At 46.3% G+C, this 18,274-nt stretch overlaps 1 protein-coding gene and 1 pseudogene across 3 annotated transcripts in view; one reads left to right on the top strand and one right to left on the bottom strand.

Moving 5' to 3' along the window:
- Positions 1-6,739: 6,739 nt before the first annotated feature.
- PECAM1 (platelet and endothelial cell adhesion molecule 1) overlaps positions 6,740-18,274 on the top strand; it is a 74,826-nt gene continuing 63,291 nt past the window's right edge. For 2 of the 3 annotated variants that reach the window (XM_039476307.2, XM_039476305.2), the window contains exons 1-2: positions 8,809-9,081; positions 9,168-9,194. In XM_039476307.2, coding sequence (XP_039332241.1) covers positions 9,018-9,081; positions 9,168-9,194 — 91 coding nt within the window. In that variant the 5' untranslated portion in view covers positions 8,809-9,017. Of the gene's footprint in view, positions 6,854-8,808; positions 9,082-9,167; positions 9,195-18,274 lie in introns of those variants that run through there. The other variant, XM_039476306.2, reaches the window with a different exon arrangement.
- Positions 11,502-18,073, bottom strand: LOC120366772 (uncharacterized; annotated as a pseudogene).

The raw sequence follows: 18,274 nt of genomic DNA, 5'->3' as shown, positions 1-18,274 counted from the left end.
GGGAGGTTGAGGTAGGCAGATTGCTTATGGTCAGGAGTTCAAGACCAGCCTGACCAACATGGTGAAACCCTATCTCTACTAAAAATACAAAAATTACTTGGGCATGGTGGTGCATGCCTGTGATTCCAGCTCCTCAGGAGGCTGAGGCAGGAGAATTGCTTGAGCCCAGAGGCAGAGGTTGTGGTGAGTGGAGATCTTGCCAATGCACTCCAGCCTGGGCAACAGAGCAAGACCCTGTCTCAAATAAATATAAATAAATAAATAATGTTAACTGATACATAGATGACAAATAAGCATGTGAAAACATGCTCAATATTGTTAGTCAATAAGAAAATGCAAATCACAATCATAATAAGATATTCACTACACCCCCACTAGAATGGCTAAAATTAAAGGCCTGCCAAGCGTTGGTGAGGGTATGGAGTGGCGTACACTGCTGGTGGGAATGCAAAATGGCATAACCAGTTGGGAAAACAGTTTCTTAAAATGTTAAACATACACATGCTGGCCGGGAATGGTAGCTCACGCCTATAATCCAAGCACTTTGGAGGCCAAGGAGGGCGGATCACCTGAGGTTGGGAGTTCAAGACCAGCCTGACCAACATGCTGAAACCCCGTCTTAAAAAAACAAAAAACAAAAAACAAAAACATACACATGCCTACCGTATAATCCAGCTGCTTCATGTATTTACCCAAGGAAAATTAAAATATATGTCCATACAGGTTTGTTCATAGCAGCTTGATCTGTATCAGTCAGCAGCTTGATCTGTATCAGTCCAAGATTGGAAACAGCCTAAATGTCCATCCGTAGGTAAATGGAGAGGCTAGGTGTGGTGGCTTATGCCTGTAATCCCAGGGTTTTGGGAGGCTGAGGCAGAAGGATGGCTTGAGGCCAGGAGTTCAAGACCAGCCTGAGTAACAAGCAAAACCTTGTATCTTAAAAAAACAAATTATAAAAAATAATAGGTAAATGAGCCAGGCACAGTGCTTTACGTCTGTAATCCCAGCACTTTGGGAGGCTGAGGTGGGCAGATCACCTGAGGTTGGGAGTTTGAGACCAGCCTGATCAAAATGGAGAAACCCTGTCTCTACTAAAAATATAAAATTAGCTGGGCATGGTGGCACATGCCTGTAATCCCAGCTACTCAGGAGGTTGAGACAGGAGAATTGCTTGAACCTGGGAGGCGGAGGTTGCGGTGAGCCGATATTGTGCCATTGTGCTGCAGCCTGGGCAACAAGAGCAAAACTCCATCTCAAAAAAAAAAAAAAACAAAAAACAAAAAACGGCCAGGCGTGGTGTCTCATGCCTGTAATCCAAGTACTTTGGAGGCCAAGGCGGGCAGATCACCTGAGGTCTGGCGTTCAAGACCAGCCTTACCAACATGGTGAAACCCCGTCTTAAAAAAAAGGGGGGGAATGAATAAATAAACTGTGGTGTATTCATGGAACGCTACTCAGCAGTAAAAAGGAATGAAATATTGATACACCCACCATGACAACATAGAGGAATCTCAAAATAATTACACAGATTGAAAGCAGACCAAAAATAGTGATAATAATAATAATAAAAGGTACGTACTGTGAATCTATACAAAATTCCAGAACATTCAAACTAATCGGAAAGCAGATCAGTCCTGGCATCGGGGATAGTGTTTGGGGAAGAGAGTGCAGAGGGCAAGGGAGATAATGGAGGTGGTGGACGTGTCTACTTCCTTGATTGTGGAGGTTTTTTTCGTGGGTATACACATGTCAACACTTTTCTAAGTGTATCCTTTACACATTTGCAGCTTATTGTATGTCAATTATGTAATACTTCATAAAGCTGAACAGAAATTCAATTTCTTAATTACAATTTTAAAGGGTAGTGCTGCTGGGCTCAGTGACTAATGCTTGTAATCCCAGCACTTTGGAAGGCTGAGGTGGGCGGATCACCTGAGATCAGGAGTTTGAGACCAGTCTGGCCAACATGGTGAAACCCCATCTCTACTAAAAATACAAAAATTAGCTGGGCATGGTGGCACGTGCCTGTAGTCCCAGCTACTTGGGAGGATGAGTCATGAGAATCGCCTGAACTCTGGAGGTGGAGGTTGCAGTTAGCTGAGATCATGCCACTGCACTCCAGCCTGGGCGACAGTGTGAGACTCCGTCTCAAAAAAAAAAAAAAAAAAAAAAAAAGTTAAAGGATAATACAGTCACATGATTTAAAAACCAAAAGTACAGAAAACTTTACAAAGAAAAGCCCCCAAATGCTCAGTTTCTGCCACCCACCACTCTGCCACTAGAGTAAGAATCCTTTGCCTCGTCACTGACTTTCTAGAAGTTACTGTTTACCCCTGCTACTGACTGTAAAGGACCCTAGTCTACTGTAAATAGCAAATCAAACAAAGATTAGTACCCTTAGAGAGTCAGGGAAACCCTGGGCATGCATGCAGTCATCATTTTTGCCTGTTTCCAATTTCAGATACTTTTTCTTGCGTTATGGAACTATCTGGTCATATTCTTTGCCCCAAGCCATAATCAGGCAGCACCCCCAAGCCGGAGTAGGCTTAGAGAGAGTCCCGATCTTTTCCTTCTTTTTTTTTTTTTTTTACATTGAGACATTCAAAACATGTTCTGTCTCCCCCCCCCAAAAAAAAATCTCATTTATTTCTTAAAAGGCAAATAACTTGATAGGCACGCTTTGGGAACAAATAGGTTTTACATTCAAATAACACTATCCCTAGATTTAGTGTTCAGCTTGCTGCTGCAATTAAAAAAAAAATTGGCTTTTAAGTTATATTTGTGGAAGGTTTAAGTGTCGTATTTCACATTTTTTCACCATATCACCTAAACTGATTTTACTCTGCATATATTTTATAAGTACACCGTAAAGGAATTATACAGTTGAATGAGTCTGGGAAGAAAGGTCATCTTAGCACACACCCTCTTCTTTTTTATTTATTTATTTATTTATTTATATTTTATTTTTTTAGAAAGAAAAAAAGAATAATAAGAAAAAGAATAAAGAAGAGGAAGAAAGAGAAAGAGGAAGAGGGAGAGAGTATGGGGGTATTGCTTTGTTGCCCGGGCTAGAATGCAATCTAAATATGGGTATCCCTATAATTGTCCTTAATAATGGAGACATGAAAGAAAATGAGGGAAGAGAATAACAAACAAGGAGCCAACCAACATTTCGTTTAAACTTCTAAGTTAATATGATGTGGTACTGATAAGAGTGTATATTTTGTGTAAAATGGAGAGTTCTATAAATGTTAATTACGTTTACTTGTTCCAGATCTGAGTTCAAGTCCTGGATATCGTTGTTAATTTTCTGTCGCATTGATCTGTCTAATATTAATGTTGAAGTCTCCCACTATTATTGTGTGGGAGTCTAAGTCTCTTTATAAGTCTTGTATGTCTGGGTATTCCTGTATTGGGTGCGTATATATTTAGGATCTTTAACTCTTCTTATTGTTGCGTTGATTCTTTTATCATTATATAATGTCCTTCTTTGCTTCTTTTGATCTTTGTTGCTTTAAAGACTATTTTATCAGAGGCAAAAATTGTAACTTCTGCTTTTTATTTATTTATTTTTGCTCTCTGGTTGATTGGTAAATCTTTCTCCATCCTTTGTTTTGAGTCTTTGTGTATCCTTGAATGTGAGATGGGTCTGGATGCAGCATACCAATGGGTTTTAGTTTTTTGTCCAAATTGCCTGTCTGTCTTTGAATTGGGGAATTCAGTCAATTTAAATTTAGAATTAATAATGATATATGTGAGTTTAATACTGCCATTTAATATTAGCTGGCTATTTTGCCCATTAGTTGATGTAAATTCTTCATTATATTGATGTTCTTTACTTTTTGGTATTTTTTAGAAAGGCTGATACTGTTTGTTCCTTTCTATGTTCCTTTCAGAAGCTCTTGTAAAGCAGGCCTGGTGGTGATGAATTCTCTGAGTACTTGCTTGTTCACAAAAAACTTTATTTTTCCTTCACTTATGAAGCTTAGTTTGGCTGGATGTGAAATTATTGGTTGAAAGTTCTTTTCTTTAAGGATGTTGAATATTGGTCCCCACTCTCTTCTGGCTTGTAGGGTTTCTGCTGAGAGATCTGCTGTGAGTCTGATAGGCTTCCCTTTGTGGGTAACCTGACCTTTCTCTCTGGCTGCCCTTAGTAGTTTCTCCTTCATTTCAACCCTGGTGAATCTGACGATTATGTGTCTTGGAGTTGCTCTTCTTGAGGAATATCTTTGTGGTGTTCTCTGTATTACCTGGAGTTGAATATTATCCTGACTTACTAAGTTGGGAAAATTTTCCTGAATAATATCCTGAAGCGTATTTTCCAGCTTGGATTCATTCTCTTCGTCACATTCAGGTACACCTATCAAGTGTAGATTAGGTCTTTTCACATAATCCCATATTTCTTGGAGACTTTGCTCGTTCCTTTTTATCCTTTTTTCTCTAATCTTGTCTTCTAGTTTTATTTCATCGAGTTGGTCTTCGACCTCTGATATCCTTTCTTCTGCTTGATCAATTCGGCTGTTAAAACTTGTGCATACTTCACGTAGTTCTCGTATTGTGTTTTTCAGCTCCATCAATTCACTTATTTTCCTCTCTAAATTTTGTATTCTTGTTGACATTTCGTCAAACCTTTTTTCAAAGTTCTTAGTTTCTTTAGATTGTGTTAGAACAAGTTCTTTTAATTCACAGAAGTTTCTTATTATCCACATTTTGAAGCCTGCTTCTGTAATTGGAACACACTCATTCTCCATCAAGCCTTGTTTCGTTGCTGATGAGGAACTGTGATCCCCTGCTGTGGGAGAGGCGTTCTGATCTTGGGTATTCTCAGCCTTTTTTGACTGTTTTCTTTCCTTCATTGTAGATTTACCCATCTGTGGTCTTTATAATTACCGTCTTTGTAATTGGGTTTCTGAGTGGACGTTCAACTTATTGATTCTCAGCGCCGAAATCTGAGCAACCCACTGCACCGACTAAATCAGCGGTGTTAAGATTGATGGTGCTTTTCTGACTCTGCTCCAAGAACCGACGCTCAGAGGCGCCGGCAAAACCGCCTCGCCGGTCACAAGAGTCATGCTGGCGACCCGTGGGGCTCCTCCGCTGGGAATCTCCTGGTGCGTGAGCAACAAGAATTCATGTGAAGGTGTGGCGTCCTCTCGTTCTTTGCGTTTTCACTGGGAGCTACAATCCCGAGCTGCTAGTGATCAGCCATCTTGGATCTCCGATCTTTTCCTTCTTAATGTGTGAGTATTCTTTACATGTGAGGGAGGTGAGCTCTTTGTCTATGATGTGACTTGCAAACATTTTTTCCAGTTAGTAGTTTTTCTCTTGACTAATTAGCTGGGCTTGGTGGTACACACCAGCGATCCCGGCTACTTGGGAGGCTGAGGCAGGAGAATTGCTTGAACCAGGGAGGCAGAGGTTGCAGTGAGCTGAGATTGCGCCACTGCACTCCAGCCTGGGTGACAGGGCGAGACTCCTTCTCAAAAAAAAAAAAAAGAAAGAAAGAAATGGGTAAAGTGTGCATTGCTGTTCAAGGCTTTTATCAAAACTTCCACTGAATCCTAGGTCAGAGAGGAATTGTTTTCTAGCTAGAAGCCGTTACTCCTTGGTTCTTGCTCTGAGGTTGGGGAATCTGGTTTTGATAGTGGCCAGTTTGTATCTGTCTTAGCTTTACCATGGGGAAGTTCCAGAGGTCGAGGAATCTGGTGTTAATTGTGGCCAGTTTGTATCTGCCTTAGCTTTACCATGGGAAGTCCCAGAGGATCGCATTTCAGAAACAACCTGGCACCCTCAAGGCAGTGATTATCTTATTCAGACAATACAGTAGCTTGTCTTCATTCATCTAGACAATCATCCATTGTACTCGTGCTTTTTGATCATCATTTAGGTTCCAGGCACTGTGCCTGCCATCAAAGAGCTCTCAGCTCATTTGAGGGAAGATAGGCCATTATAACACATTGTATAATAAAAGTGTCCAACAGCTGGGTATGGTGGTGGCTCACGCCTGTAATCCCAGCACTTTGGGAGGCTGACGTGGGCAGATCACCTGAGGTCAGGCGACTACAAAATTAGCCAAGCATAGTGGTGCATGCCTGTAACCCTAGGTACTTGGGAGGCTGAGGTAGGAGAATCACTTGAACCCTTGAGATGGAGGTTGCAGTGAGCCAAGATCGCACCACTACATTCCAGCCTGGGAGACAGAGCCAGACTCCATCTCAAAAAAAAAAAAAAAAAAAAAAAAAAAAATTGTTGGACAGACGGAAAACCAGGGAGGTGAGGGGTTGCAGATGAAGGGCAGCTCAGTCTGGGAAAGACAAGGGAAAATTCTGGAGAAATTGATGCCTGAACTGAGTTAGGAAGGATGGGTAGGAATTTGCCTGGAAAGAAGTGCAGAGGGCGCCGGGCGCGGTGGCTCAAGCCTGTAATCCCAGCACTTTGGGAGGCCGAGGCGGGTGGATCACGAGGTCGAGAGATCGAGACCATCCTGGTCAACATGGTGAAACCCCGTCTCTACTAAAAATACAAAAAATTAGCTGGGCATGGTGGCACGTGCCTGTAATCCCAGCTACTCAGGAGGCTGAGGCAGGAGAATTGCTTGAACCCAGGAGGCGGAGGTTGCAGTGAGCCGAGATTGCGCCATTGCACTCCAGCCTGGGTAACAAAAGGGAAACTCCGCCTCAAAAAAAAAAAAAAAAAAAAAAAAAAAAAAAAAAAAAAAAAGAAGTGCAGAGGGCATTCCAAGCAGGGGGGAGCCCCGACAAAGGCACGGACAGCTGAAGAGTGCTGGGAACTGGGAATTCTAGCAGCCAGAACGTAGGTGCAAAGAAGAAAGTGGTGAGACCAGGTTTGAAAGGTAAGCAAAGGTTGTATTAGGGCAGGCTGTAAATTGACGTTTTCTCATCTCAAACAGAGACAAGATATATCTTAGAAAGCTCCCGCATAGTGACCCAGGAGAGTACGCATGTGTGTAGGGCTGCGGGCTGGAGGGGGCCTCTCACAGGGCTGCCTGTGTCATCTACACCAAAGGCTGGGGAGAGCTTCCTAGTTCTGTTACCGGATGGTGCTACGCAGTTCCAGGCTCTTGGTGCCACGAGCAAAGAATTGAACATGACACACGTACAAATAGCAAAGCAGCAAAAGATTTATTTTGAAATTTTTCTTTTCTTTTTTTTTTTTTTTTTTTTTTTGAGACGGAGTTTCACCCTTGTTACCCAGGCTGGAGTGCAATGGCGCGATCTCGGCTCACCACAACCTCCGCCTCCTGGGCTCAGGCAATTCTCCTGCCTCAGCCTCCTGAGTAGCTGGGATTACAGGCACGTGCCACCATGCCCAGCTAATTTTTTGCACTTTTAGTAGAGATGGGGTTTCACCATGTTGACCAGGATGGTCTCGATCTCTCGACCTCGTGATCTACCCGCCTCGGCCTCCCAAAGTGCTGGGATTACAGGCTTGAGCCACCGCGCCCGGCTTTTATTTTCTTTTTTAAACTTTTTTTCACCTAACCAGTGTGCTAAGCAAAAGATTTATTAAGCACAGTGACACTCTGTCACTGTGGGGCGAGTGGGCTGACCTGTGAGTGGTTATTAGTGCCTGTTTGTTACATTTCATGGCCTTTTGCATGTTTTGCCTCACTTGCTTAACGTCCCTTGCCTTTCTCTTATTGAGCCTTAACCTACCTTCCTTCCTTCTTTCCTTCCTTCCTTTTTTTTCTCTCTCTTTCTCTCATTTTTTTGATGGAGTCTCAGGTTGTTGCCCAGGCTGGAGTGCAGTGGTGTGATCTTGGCTCATGGCGTCCTCTGCCTCCAGGGTTGAAGCGATTCTCCTGCCTCAGCCTCCCGAGTAGCTGGGATTACAGCTACTGTTGCCTAGGCTGGAATGCAATGGTGTGATCTTGGCTCACTGCAACCTTCTGCCTCCTGAGTTCAAGCTATTCTTCTGCCTCAATCTCCTGAATGTCTGGGATTACAGGAGCATGCACCACGCCCGGCTAATTTTTTGTAACTTTAGTAGAGACAGGGTTTCACCATGTTGACCAGGCTGGTCTCAAACTCCCGACCTCGTGATCCACCCACGTTGACCTCCCAAAGCACTGGGATTACACGCATGAGCCACCACACCTGGCCCAGTATTTTCTTTTAAAAGGAGTAGGAATCATGTATTTTTAGGCTTGAAGGAGTAGGAATAGTATATTTTGAGGCCTGAAGCCATGTTCTAAAGGGTATCATATTGGGTGAACACGTCACTCCTAAGTGCCATGGAAGAAGTTAATTCTATCTTACTCCTTACTCCCTTATTTCGGGTGTTCTGCTGCCACAGTCTTACATCTTCTGCTTTTGCTGTTGCTTAAGCTAGCCTACCCCCAAGGGTCCCCTGCGCCCTCTACTTCCTCTGCTATTCTCCCGCATCAGTATCACTGTGTGCCAAGCTCAGCCTGCCCCAGCAGCAGGTTTCTCTGACAAACGCTGCAATTTTGGGGAAAAGTCAGCCCAAGAAAGTCAGGAGGCCCAGATTTATGCTGGGTGGAAAAAGCCCTCTGTGGTGGGGGAAGGGGAGGACAGGAAAAGCAGAGAGATTCTGGATGTCTTGGGAGAGAAGTCCTTTGGGCGCAGGCTGGAGCCAGGGAGGAACCCCCTCACCGTGCTGTGAGAAGGGGCCCCAAACCCAGGCGAGACAGAGGGAGGGTCAAGAACCAGAGGCAAATGTCACTTGTGCCTCGTTTTTTCCCTAAAGAAACTAAACAAAGCAGCTGCGTTAGGTGGCCCCTCAGGAAGACCAGTCATTTCCTGAGGAGATAACAGGCCAGCCCAGGCCCCATTGTTCCCGGCTTCCAGCCATGGCTGCCATTACCTGATCAGCGCCACAGCTGGTCTCTCTGCAGGCGCCGGGAGAAGTGACCAGAGTGGTTTCTGCTTTTCACAGGGCGGGTTTCTCAACGGTGACTTGTGGGCAGTGCCTTCTGTTGAGCGAGGGATGGCCCGAAGGCAGAACTAACTGTGCCTGCAGTCTTCACTCTCAGGATGCAGCCGAGGTGGGCCCGCGGGGCCACGATGTGGCTTGGAGTCCTGCTGGCCCTTCTGCTCTGTGAGTGTTTACTCTCTACCCACATCATTTTAACTCCATGAGAGTCGAAGCTTCTGGAATCAACATGTTTCTTCTGTCTCTTCCAGGTTCAAGCCTTGAGGGTCAAGAAAATTGTAAGTTTGATGTTTCTACTGTAACAAATGTTTCTACCTGGCTTCCTCCTGTCTCTTTCGTGATGCCTAAAATGCACATCAAATTGTTGGGGTTTGGCCGGGTGCGGTGGCTCATGCCTGTAATCCCAGCACTTTGGGAGGCCGAGGCGGGCGGATCACTGGAGGTCAGGAGTTTGATACCAGCCTGGCCAACATGGTGAAACACCACCTCTACTAAAAATATGAAAATTAGCCAGGTGTGGTGGTGGGTGCCTGTAATCCCAACTACTCTGGAGGCTAAGCCTGGAGAATCACTTGAACCCGGGAGGCAGAGGTTGCAGTGAGCTGAGATTGCACCACTGCATTCTAGCCTGGGCAACAAGAGCAGAACTCTTATCTCAAAAAAACAAAGAAGCAAACAAAACTGTTGGGCTTTGATATTTCTAACAATTAAGGAAAATATTCCAATTGAGAATTAAAGTTAATCCCATATGGGCATTCTAAGAAAGGCTTAGAGCTAAGCCAAGTTCTGGTCAGTGTATTTTAGAAGTAGCATATGTTTCCTTGTCTGGTTTGAAGGTACAGAGTTATCTTGATGAATTCTTTAGTCAGCTACAGATCAAACGCCATGTTCTTTTCTCCTTTCTCACTACTACACTTGACTAGTCTAAAAATATATTAGGTTGATGCAAAGTAATTGTGGTTTTTGCCATTACTTTAAAAAATGGCAAAAACCACAATTATAAGTGGCACACATTTTCTTTCTTTTCTTGCTTTTTTTTGGAGACAGAGTCTTTGTCTCCCAGGCTGGAGTGCAGTGGTGCCGTCTCAGCTCGATGCAACCTCTGTCTCTTGGGTTCAAGCAATTCTCCTGTCTCAGCCTCCTGAGTAGTGTGTACCGCCACACCCAGCTAATTTTTGTATTTTTAGCAGAGATGAGGTTTCACCATGTTGGCCAGGCTGGTCTCAAACCCCTGATCCCAAGTGACCCACCCGCCTCGGCCTCCCAAAGTGCTGGGATTACAGGTGTGAGCCACTGCGCCCAGCCTCACATTTTCTAGATTCCAGTGCATTGTTTTTTGGGGATGGGGAGGTGATTTTTTTTAAAATGAGCAATTCCATAATTAGTTTTTTGTTGTTTTACCATAATTGCTTATTTGCATATCCTAAGTTATCTCCAATTGTTTTTATTTGCAAATGAGATATAATTGCTTTGTTAGACATATGAAGACAGATCCTAGTTTAAATCGTTGCTCCTTTTTTACTCCTAAATACTAAAAAGCACACTTTCCATGGAAATGATAAAAAGCTCCCTTGGGGTCTGAACCCGATCCTGGTCTCTGCAGGCTCCTGGCCGTATCCTCCCTTATCCTTCCATGGAGAGAGTGTGCTTTTTATCATTTAGGAGTAAAAAAAAATGGAGCTCATTTTCCATTCACCTGTGAGGCTACAATCATATATATATAATATTTTGTGCTTGCACAAAGGGAAGGGCGGTGCTGCCTATCTTTGAAGCCTGGTTTATCTTCTACTCTAGAGCTGATTCTGAACTTTTGTCTTGAGATGAGAGGGGTTTTGTTCTCTGCTTCATCTGGGACCACATAAATGAGGGGCTCAGTTGGGTCCTGGGGCTGTGAATAGAAGGAGAGCCCACAGAACACTCTTTCCTTGTCAGAAGTCACTGCAATCGACAAAGAATGGAGGTGACTGGGTTGTAGGCAAATTGCACGGCTCTTTGGAGGTGCCGTCCCCCGGCCAGGCTAGCTGGGGAGTCAAGCCTCGGAGCGGTGACCCCAGGCTGGGGAGGGCTAGTTGGCCACGGGCAAAGCTGCTCTGCTAGGCCTCTCTGCTCAGCTGGGCAGTGCTTCCTTGGGCATTTGATCCCCATGGCAACCCGCAGAGGCAGGATTTCCATAATCTTTATAATTATCCTGCTGGACTGATGGTGTCACAGAGCCTCAGAAATAAAACTGATTTTGCCAGGCACGGTGGCTCACACCTGTAATCCCAGCACTTTGGGAGGCCGAGGCGGCCGGATCACTTGAAGCCAGGAGTTCAAAACCAGCCTGGCCAACATAGTGAAACCCTGTCTCTACTAAAAATACAAAATATTAGCTGGGCGTGGTGGCACATGCCTGTAATCACAACTACTCAGGAGGCTGAGGTTTGAGAATCGCTTGAACCTGGGAGGCAGAGGTTCAGTGAGCCAAGATCGCACCACTGCACTCCAGCCTGGGCAACAGAGCGGGACTTTGTCTCAGAAAAAAAAAAAAAAAGAAAAAAAGTCATAACCTATTTGTCCCTGAGAGAGGCAGAGAGTGCTGGGCATTAGCACTGGAACTTCCATTCTCTGAAGTTGCACCGTTTGTCCCAGTCTGTAGCATGAAGATGGCAAGAGAACTTCCTGGGCCTGGAGTGGGTGTGAGGTTGAGACTGGATAAAGGGAGGTGATTCACCGGCCCCAGGACAAGGCCATTGATAAATGACACCAGTATTTACTCTACGGTTCTAGCCCGTCTCTCCAACTCTGGGTCCTGCCCCACCCACTCTCCCTTTGTCCACTCCAGGCTTCCTCCCCTTCCAGACCACACCCTTTGGGCCAGACCTCTTTTTCTCACTCGATACATCCTGCTTCCCACAACCGGGTGCTCTCCCCTCCCCTGCCACCCCACAGGGAAATCAATCGCTCCTTCCTTTGGGTTCCTAGAGAATGTTCTTTGTACCTTCAGGGAAGACGTTGGACCTGCAGGACTTGGTTCCCACTGCCTCCTCAGGCTTCTGCCTTGTTTTAACGCTCAAGGAAACAGACCTGGAGCCCACAAGGCACGAGGAGGGTCAACACTGGGGGTGGGCAGGGCGGGGGCTGGAACCAGGTCTCCATTCCTTAGGCCCCCGGCAAGGCTAGCATTTGCAGCGCGTGGCCTGCAAGCTTGCTCCACTTACAGCTGGTCTCCTTGGTCCTGTCCCCTCCTTCCATCTCAGGCCGCCTGGTTCCCCTCCAGCCCAAACCTCATCACACTGTCTCGACTCAGGAGGTGACTGCTGCTAGATTTTCACATTGAAAACAGGTATCTGGGCTGGGCAGACGGCTCATGCCTGTAATCCCAGCACTTTGTGAGGCTGAGGCAGGTGGATCACCTGAGGTAGGAGTTCGAGACCAGCCTGGCTAACAAGGTGAAACCCCGTCTCTACTAAAAATACAAAGATTAGCTGGGCATGGTGGCGGGTGTCTATAGTCTGAGCTACTCGGGAGGCTGAGGCAGAAGAATTGCTTGAACCTGGGAGGCGGAGGTTGCAGTGAGCGGAGATTATGCCACTGCACTCCAGCCTGGGTGACAGAGCAAGACTCTGTCTCAAAGAAAAAAAAGAAAAGTCATCTGAAGAAAACTCCCCCAACTTCCCGCCTGGCCTGGCTGAGGGCTTATCTACCTCCCCACCCGTCCTCTGGGCTTCTATTCCCTCCGGGGCTCAGGGGACTTGGGGACCCCGCTGCTCCCCAGCTGATCAGGGCCAGCCAGGCACCTGGGCTCTGAGCCCCTCAGGACCCCACTCCTACATTCATTCAGGTCCCTCTCCCCTACCGCCCCTTCTAGAATCGCTGTTCCTGCTTCTGGCTCTGTTCTCTCACTATACCAACCTGAATGGGAACTCTTTATTTAGGAAAAAAAAAAAATCACCCACAGACACCCACCCCTGCCATTAATCTTGTGTCCCCCACATCTGGCCTTTCTAGTTTCCTTTCTCAGTCGAACCAGTCGAACCTCCCTAAAGGTTACTTACAATCTGTCCCTACCCCGCTCACCTCCATCCCAGCAGCCTGGCCTCAGGCCCCAGTGTTGGGTTCCTCTTGCTAAGGGGTCACCAAGGACCACCTGATGCCAAATGCAACGGACACTTGCGGCCCTCGGCTTCCTGTACCCCTTTCCTGCCTTTGACTGTTGATCGTGCCCCTAAGCCTCCCGCCTTGACCTTCGCCATCTTCTTCCCTGGTTCATCTCCTCCCTGTCTAACAAACCCTCCTCCTTTTCCCCCAGGGCTGACTTTGAACTGACTTTGTCTTTTCCCAGCGTCTGAACCCCATCCTGGTCTCTGCAGGCTCCTGGCCTTGTCCTCCCTGGAGACCAGCTCCCCTCTCAACACCTCCACGTTCCCCCTCCCCTGAATCCACACTCCTCCCTCCTTCACAGTCCAACCCTGGCCTCTGCCCTGAGCCTCCCGTTAACACAGGCTGACCTTTGGTGTCTCCCCCGAGTCCTCCTACTGGCCCCTCGCACCCAGCTTCGCCACAATGACTTTGTCTTCCTTTCTTATCTTTTTATGGCTTTTTTTTTTTTTTTTTTTTTTTTTTTGGTAGAGACTGGGGTCTCATTTTGTTGCTCATTTTGTTGTCTCCAACTCCTGGGCTTAAGCCATCTTCCTGCCTCAGCCTCCCAAAGCGCTAGGATTACAGATGTGAGCCGCCACACCCAGCTGTGCGTGGCATTTTCTATTTGGTTTAGTGGCACACACATCCTCCTGGGAACCTAATCCAGGAAGTTTATTGTCAGTTATTTCAACCCCATATCCAATTAAACAAAAACCTTTTTTTTTTTTTTTTCTGAGACGGAGTTTCGCCCTTGTTACCCAGGCTGGAGTGCAATGGCGCGATCTCGGCTCACCGCAACCTCCGCCTCCTGGGCTCAGGCAATTCTCCTGTCTCAGCCTCCTGAGTAGCTGGGATTACAGGCACGCGCCACCATGCCCAGCTAATTTTTTTTTTGTATTTTTAGTAGAGACGGGGTTTCACCATGTTGACCAGGATGGTCTCGATCTCTCGACCTCATGATCCACCCGCCTCGGCCTCCCAAAGTGCTGGGATTACAGGCTTGAGCCACCGCGCCCGGCCTAAACAAAATCTTTTTAAAAATCGTGGTAAAATACAAATAATACAACATTTATTATTAATGACATTTAACACAGTCCCAGTGTTGTGCAGCCTTCACTATTGTCTGGTTCTAGAACAATCTCTCTCTTTCTCTCTCTCTCCCTTCCTTTCTCTCCATTTCTTTCTTTTTCTTTCTTTCTTCTTTCTTTCCTTCCTTCCTTCCTTCTTTCCTTCTTTCCTGATTTCCTTCTTTCCTTCTTTTCTTTCTATTCTTTCTTTCCTTTCTTTTGACAGAGTCTCACTGTGTCACCCAGGCTGGAGTTCAATGGTTCGACCTCAGCTCACTGCAACCTTCATCTCCCAGGTTCAAGCAATTCTCCTGCCTCAGCCTCCTGAGTAGCTGGAATTACAGGCACACACCACCATGCCTGGCTAATTTTTGTAGCCAACTCCTGACATCAGGTGATCCACCCGCCTTGGCCTCCCAAAGTGCTGTGATTAGTTCTAGAACATTTTCAACACCCCAAAAACAAGCCCTGTGGCGGCCACTCAGGAGTTCCGCAGCCTATCCTTCCTTCATTCCCACGGCACCCGCCTAGGTGAAGCCTCAGCAGCTTTCACTGGAACCACTTCCAGGCTGTTTACTGGTCTTGGGTGCTGTCGCACCCTCCTGACACCCTCAGGACAGGGCCTAGCTTGTCAGCACAGCGAGCCAAGCTGGCCCTCCATTCTGGCACCACAGACCCAGCCACCTGGCCTCTGGAGCCCCACACCATGGTTTCTGTAATGGGCCATGCCCGAATGCACTGATTTCTCATGCCCCTGTGCCCTGGCACATGCTGTTCTCCTGCCCAGGGCACCCCACTGCCTGTCCTTGGCCTGGCAGGCTCAGTGCAGCAGGCATTTCCTTCAAGACTCCTTGCCCTCTCCTGGGCAGCCCTTCCTATTGGTATCACTGGACTCTAGCTACGTGGGTCCCACCAACCTTCGCTGTTTTGGACGGCAAGGGTGACTTCTCATTTACTCTGTCAGCCCAGCACCTGGCACAGGTGCTCGATAAAGGTCTCCTTGATGGGAACTTGAACTGAACTTGGAGATGCTTGTGATTTGGGTAGGAAGATGGCTCAGCGTGCTCTCTGGTAGGCACAGAAGTTCATCAGGGACTCTATGCCTTGCAGCTCCCTGTAATTTTCCTGACCAGGGTGGGCAGCCCCTCCTTCTGCACCCTCCACTTTCTCTCTGAGTCATTTCCAGGTTGAGGGCCAGGTGGCTGGCTGAGTCATGCTGCCGTATCTTTCCAGGGCGCATCACCATCCACTGATGAGTGGCCTTGAGATCAGTGTCCTACCGTTTTAGTATTTTGGTGTTTGGCACTGTGGTCACTGGCTGTGCCATGGTGACTTTGCTACTTTGGATTGTTCTCCATCAACCTTCATCTCCCCAGGTTGAAAAGATCTGACCTCTTTCTACCCTTCCCATCGCCCCAAGATGGAGTTTCGCTTTTGTTGCCCAGGCTGGAGTGCAATGGCATGATCTTGGCTCACTACAACCTCTGCCTCCTGGGTTCAAGCGATTCTCCTGCCTCAGCCTCCTGAGCAGCTGGGACTACAGGCATGAGCTAATTTTTTGTATTTTAGTAGAGACGGGGGTTTCACCATGTTAGCCAGGATGGTCTCCATTTCCTGACCTTGTGATCATCCACCCGACCCGGCCTCCCAAAGTGCTGAGATTATAGGCATGAGCCACCATGCCCAGATGATTAGACCTCTTTAGGCTGTCCCACAACCCCACCCTTCATCACAGCAGTTCTGAACCTTTTTGGGTTCAGTAAAGAAATCCTTGGGCCCTTTCTTCAGAAAAAAGCACACATTTACATTTGCACACAATTGGAGGTAGTTCAGGAGCCTCCTATGCCCACCGGTGCACCTCCCAGGGGCCTGTGTCCCCTGGCTATGTAAATAGTGAGACCTACAGGCAGTAAATCAGTTTGGCTGAGCTTGGAGGGTGTGTTTAGAAAGAAGAGAATGTTTTCCGTTTTATCAAAACAAGAATCAGGTAGAGACTTTGGAAGTTTGGTTTTGTGGTATATTTGTTATCTATTATGCTTAACAGTTTACCCTAAAACTTACTGGCTTGAAGTAACACAAATTTATTATCCCACAGTTCCTGAGGGTCAGGAATGCAAGAGTGTCTGTGTTGTCTCCTGAAATTGCAGAAAAATTGTTGGTCTGGGTTGTGGTTATCTGAAGGCTTAACTAAATCTGGGGAATCTGCTTCTAAGCTCATTCCCATGGCTGTGGGCTGGAGGCCTTAGTTCCTCATTCTGGGGGCCTTCCACAGAGCTCCTCATGACAGGACAACTGGCTTTGCGCAGAATGAGGGATCCCAGACAGGAGAGAGAGTGACCAGGATAAAAGCTGCCTTGTCTTTTATTACCTGATGGAGTATTTTGTTGGTTGATGTCACGTGGGAGGCGACCACGTGCCAGGGTGCTGAGCAGAGGGCAAGGATCCTTGCGGGGGCATCTCGAATGGCGGCTATAGCAAGGGAGGGGGTGCTCGTTGTGGCAGTAAAAACCAGGCCACGGTTTTTGTTGTTTTCTCAGCGATAGTTGTGTTAAGATGCAGAGCTGGGATTCATATCTCGATGGATTTTATAAAATGCTTTTCCCATTCTGCCTTCTCTTCTCCCTTGTCTGTTCAAGCTAGCCATGGGAATATGGTGTTCCTGCCAGTGCATCCGTTGAGTTCATTTATTTTTATTTGTTTATTTAATTTTTTTATTGTTTCATAATTGAGATTTTATTGGTTGAGGATCAGTACAGACATTTCAATTTGTACACAATTCTTAACACAGGTAACAAAAATCTAAAAAGCCATGTATTGTAATTCTTTTTTAAAGTTATTCCAGTGACTTTCCGGCTTAAAATTTAGAAGCAAATTTTCCTTAAGAGGCTATCAAGTACCTGTATCTTCACATGTTGATAAGCTGTTACATACGTCCCAACAATTCACAACTGAATAGCATGTACACTACATATTCAAATTTTTAATTGTTCACAGCACAGTAACAAAGTTATTAGGAAAACAGACTACCACACCAAAGATGTTACAGAGTGCACACAATTCTGACCGGAAGAGCCACGATCAGAGTGGTTTTCTTTAGGAAACAATTCTACTAAGAAACATGGGAAAAGAAGTAATTAAAAATGTTCAAGACATTAAATGTGGGCCGGGTGCGGTGGCTCACGCCTGTAATCCTAGCACTTTGGGAGGCTGAGGTGGGTGGCTCACCTGAGGTCGGGAGTTCAAGACCAGCCTGGCCATCATTGGTGAAACCCCATCTTTAAAAAAAAAAAAAAAGACATTAAATGCAGGACTGACTCCATATCGCATTTAATATGCTTTGTATTATAGGATATAAAAACGAATCCCCCATCTATGGAATGTTAAGCTGATACCCGAGACAGTCAGAGCCTCCCATAATTCAACATCCCACACTATTTTCTGGTTGTACCAAAAAATAAACAACCAGAAAATGATTTCACCTCTTAAAAAAAAGCATTCACACTTAAAAAATGGGATGAGGTGGGATTCCCTCCTTCTTAAAAATGTTTCTAGAGCTACTAAAAAACTTGCATTTGCAAAATAGCTGATAAAAAGATTTCTCTGGATTGTACAAGAAGGGAGACAGGGACCACTGCTAAGACATGCTACATGGGATTCATCAGACTCGGCTGCTTTCTCTCCTGCTTCATCAGAGGCTGGACTCTCCTCAGTTTTCGCTTCCCTGTTTTCTGCAGGTAAATCTTCTTTAGTTTCTTGGTTAGCCTCTTCAGCCTGTTTTCCCTTGGCTTCCCTTTTCTCTTTTGTTGGCGTTTTTTTTTTTTTTTTTTGTCTGAAGATTTATCCTTCGCTGCTGCCTTTTTCGGCTTCGCTTCCACTTTTGCAGGAGGTTTCGCTGACAACCGCGCGGATCTCCTCCTTGGGCTCTTCCTTGGCGACCCTTCAGCGGAGCTGACCTTCCTTCTGGGCATCCTGGGGGCGGGGAGGCGCTTGCCGGGTGCCTGCGGGCCGAAAGCCTTTGCGAGGCTGGGCTGCATGGCCCCTGCCACTCCGAGCTGCTGAGACCCACCTATTTATTTTATTTATTGAGATGGAGTTTGTGCTCTATTGCCCAGGCTGGAGTGCGATGGCGTGATCTCAGCGCACTGCACCCTCCGCCTCCTGTGTTCAAG

The sequence above is a fragment of the Saimiri boliviensis genome, chromosome 17, assembly GCF_048565385.1.
Source record: "Saimiri boliviensis isolate mSaiBol1 chromosome 17, mSaiBol1.pri, whole genome shotgun sequence".
NCBI lineage: Eukaryota > Metazoa > Chordata > Mammalia > Primates > Cebidae > Saimiri > Saimiri boliviensis.
The sequence above is the reverse complement of the archived record's forward strand: the minus strand, read 5'-3'. Positions and strand labels throughout refer to the sequence as shown.